At 34.5% G+C, this 3,001-nt stretch overlaps 1 protein-coding gene across 4 annotated transcripts in view; it reads right to left on the reverse strand.

The window, feature by feature from the left end:
- Positions 1-291: 291 nt before the first annotated feature.
- Positions 292-3,001, reverse strand: part of LOC113218443 (E3 ubiquitin-protein ligase RNF34) — a 16,444-nt gene continuing 13,734 nt past the window's right edge. For all 4 annotated transcript variants that reach the window (XM_052266804.1, XM_052266803.1, XM_052266802.1 and 1 more), the window contains exons 6-8: positions 2,807-2,961; positions 2,535-2,715; positions 292-2,334 (exon numbers count right to left, since the gene is read on the reverse strand). In XM_052266804.1, the coding sequence (XP_052122764.1) occupies positions 2,159-2,334; positions 2,535-2,715; positions 2,807-2,961 (512 nt within the window). In that variant the 3' untranslated portion in view covers positions 292-2,158. The remainder of the gene's footprint in view (positions 2,335-2,534; positions 2,716-2,806; positions 2,962-3,001) is intronic.

The raw sequence follows: 3,001 nt of genomic DNA on the forward strand, positions 1-3,001 counted from the left end.
GGCTGATTTTCTCCATCCAAATTTGTAGTTACAATCTACCACAAACACACATTTGGAACAGTCTATCTCAGAAGTGGGCGGAGTTATCAGGCACCTAATACATAGAGTTAAATTGCTATTGTGTTCTAACAAACCCATCATGTAATGAAATACCAAGTCTGTAAATAATTTAAATTCAACAAAATAATATGAAGAATTCTAAATTTAGATTCAACAACATCTTAAAAATTCTATGGGGCTGGGGATAACAGTAAAACTTGGAACTGAATGAAATGAATGACTACAGCACAGTCGAGTGCACAGGTAGAATAGATCTACGAGTGTATTTCAATGGCACCATTAGTACTGATAAAATCTAAATCTCATAGTATTACATCCTGTGTGTAAAAATCCCTGAGAACATCAGTGAAAATTTACTTAAAAATTAACATCACAAGCAACACCAAGGTTAAGTGTTGTCACAAGGAAAAGAGAGACAACCCAGTTTTTCATGTCCGCAGTGCAGAAAAGAGAAGGAAAGGGCAAACGAGCGTGTGCTGGGTGCTTCCAATTTCCAACATTTTCATGCCCTGGCATTTCAATAATGATCCTGACAAATGGCAACCCTGCGGTTGCACCGAAACAGTTCCTTAACACTAAAAAAAGACAAAACAATAAAGATAGCACCATAATTAAAAACTTCTTGAAACAAAGCTAACTTAGTAGGTAAAAACAAGCCTATCTCTCTTACTTTTATGAGCAGACGTCTTAATGCAGTCTTACTGCTCTTTTGAATTTGAATGTACAATACTTTTGGTTCTTTTGCAAACAAAGAGATAGAACAAAAGTACAATTCTGACTCAGCAGGTCAAATATGTATCTAAATAATCTCATAGTACTTGTGTTTTAATTTACAGCTTTTCTACAGTTAGTTTTTCTAGTTACAAACAGAGTTACCACTTCATGATGTCCGTCCCCCTCCCCCTCACTTTTTCCTGCCCCTTACAAAATAGAACTCAAAGTATAGACAGAGCCCCATAAACAGCAAATGTCATGTTTATGTGTTCATGACAAAATCTGTAAATGTATACGTTCTTAGTGACGATTCCTGAGGGAAAGATGCAATAAATACAATGTAAACCACAAAATGTGTATATTCATTTCACAAATAGTATTATAGCAAAAGCAGTAAACCACTATTCCAATTAGGTATTCACTGGTCTAGGTCAAAGAAAGGATAAAATTAAAATTTATAGCTAGAGATTGTAGATGTAAATGGTATCAAAATAGTATTATGAGAACGCAAGTCCAATACAGCAGCTGACAAGCACTAGTCAAATTCCAAAGTATACTGGCTGCACGCACACACACCACTTACTGATCCCGAGACAAAAAGTGAATAAAAATTGAAAAAAAAAGGATGGCCCCCTTTAAAAAAAGATGATTGCTGTAGGCAGTGTGCAGATAGCACAGAATTTTTAATAAATGTATGTTCTGCTAAAAAAAGAGGGGGGGAGGGGGAGAGTGCGACACTAATTTACAAAACTCTATGTTACTGCAACAACAAAATAATGTATCAGTCTTTTCAAAATTGAGCTAAATAGTATTTATAATAAAAGGCCATCAATTCAATAGCAAGTGTTATGATAACATACATTTAATTTAGAGTTGTACTAGGAAAAGAAGTTTACCAATCATTTTTTATCATTCTTCTAAGTCAAGATAGGAAAGAATGAAAAATTGCATAGAATGTCAAATGTAGTAGGACATTTATCGGAATGGCTGAATCAGTTTCATCAACGTAAGTTTGCAACTAACATTTGCAGTAACAAGTGATGACAACCCAGAGCACTACAATAAATTATAAATTGTTAAGAAAAAGATGGAGTGCAAAGTGCAACCCAATTTTTCTTGCTTGAACCTTTATGTCATAGAGAGAACTCATCCTTCAAAGAGAGCTGTTTGCTGGTAGAATCACACTTAAATTATTTCACAAAAACAAATGTTTTTTTTCTTGTTGTTTTTTTGCCAACCCCTAAACATCATTGACTTTTAAATACAGTATAATATCACATTTTTGATGAATCTTGATATTCTTCAGATACACCATAGTATGGCACTTAAACATAAGGTAAAGCTACTACCTACTTAGTTTAAAATCACATTAAATCCTCTCTTACTATGCTTTGAAGGTGCGGACAATTCTAACAACAAATTGCCGGCAAATGGGACATTCACTTAGCTGCCGCCCGCAGTCAGTACAGGTAGCCATGTGACCACATTCTAACATAACACATTCAACGGGAGCATCCATACAAATCTTGCACAGCGCATCCATGTCAAGCTTCTCTAATTCTGAAAGCAAAAATGAATAAAAAATTAAAAGATTGTAAAAAGTAATGTAATAATAAATTTCTGTCTTTAGTGACGGTACATGTTAGTCAGCTAAAATCAACAATAACTGACTAATGTCAACATTAAAAGGATCAACATAACGAGCGGACGCGCGAGTTAATGTAGCGCATAAAAATGAAGAAAGGTTTTTATTAACAAACCTGCTCTTGATGAACAGTAGTCTCGATATAGCCGTTTTGCTTTATCAACTAATTCTGCTTTTTCACAACATCCAAAATAGTTAACTCGATGGCGATGCAGGATGTCTTTCAGCTGTTTAACTGAAAGACTTTCAAAATCAGCCTCTGAAGTGATTGAAGCCATTGTTCCTCGCAATAAATTCTATGGAGAGTCCAAAATATTTCTTAGTTAAGAATGTAAGGAGAAAATAGATAAAAAGTAAATGTAACCTAAAAGAACAGTTATAACTTACTGGGGAGTTGTTGGATGAATTTGATTCAGATGGTGATGACTGGCTATTAATATCTGATAATTGTTGATTCTCTACATTTGGAACATCAGTTTCAATGATGACTTCAGGAATTATGGAAGTTTCTGCATCAGCTAGAGAAGGCACAGGAATACTCCCTAGAAGAATAAAATTAAATTGTATTAAAGAGAGGAGCAC

This window comes from Frankliniella occidentalis, unplaced genomic scaffold (assembly GCF_000697945.3).
Source record: "Frankliniella occidentalis isolate FOCC.00 unplaced genomic scaffold, Focc_3.1 Scaffold43, whole genome shotgun sequence".
In the NCBI taxonomy this organism is placed as follows: Eukaryota; Metazoa; Arthropoda; class Insecta; order Thysanoptera; family Thripidae; genus Frankliniella; species Frankliniella occidentalis.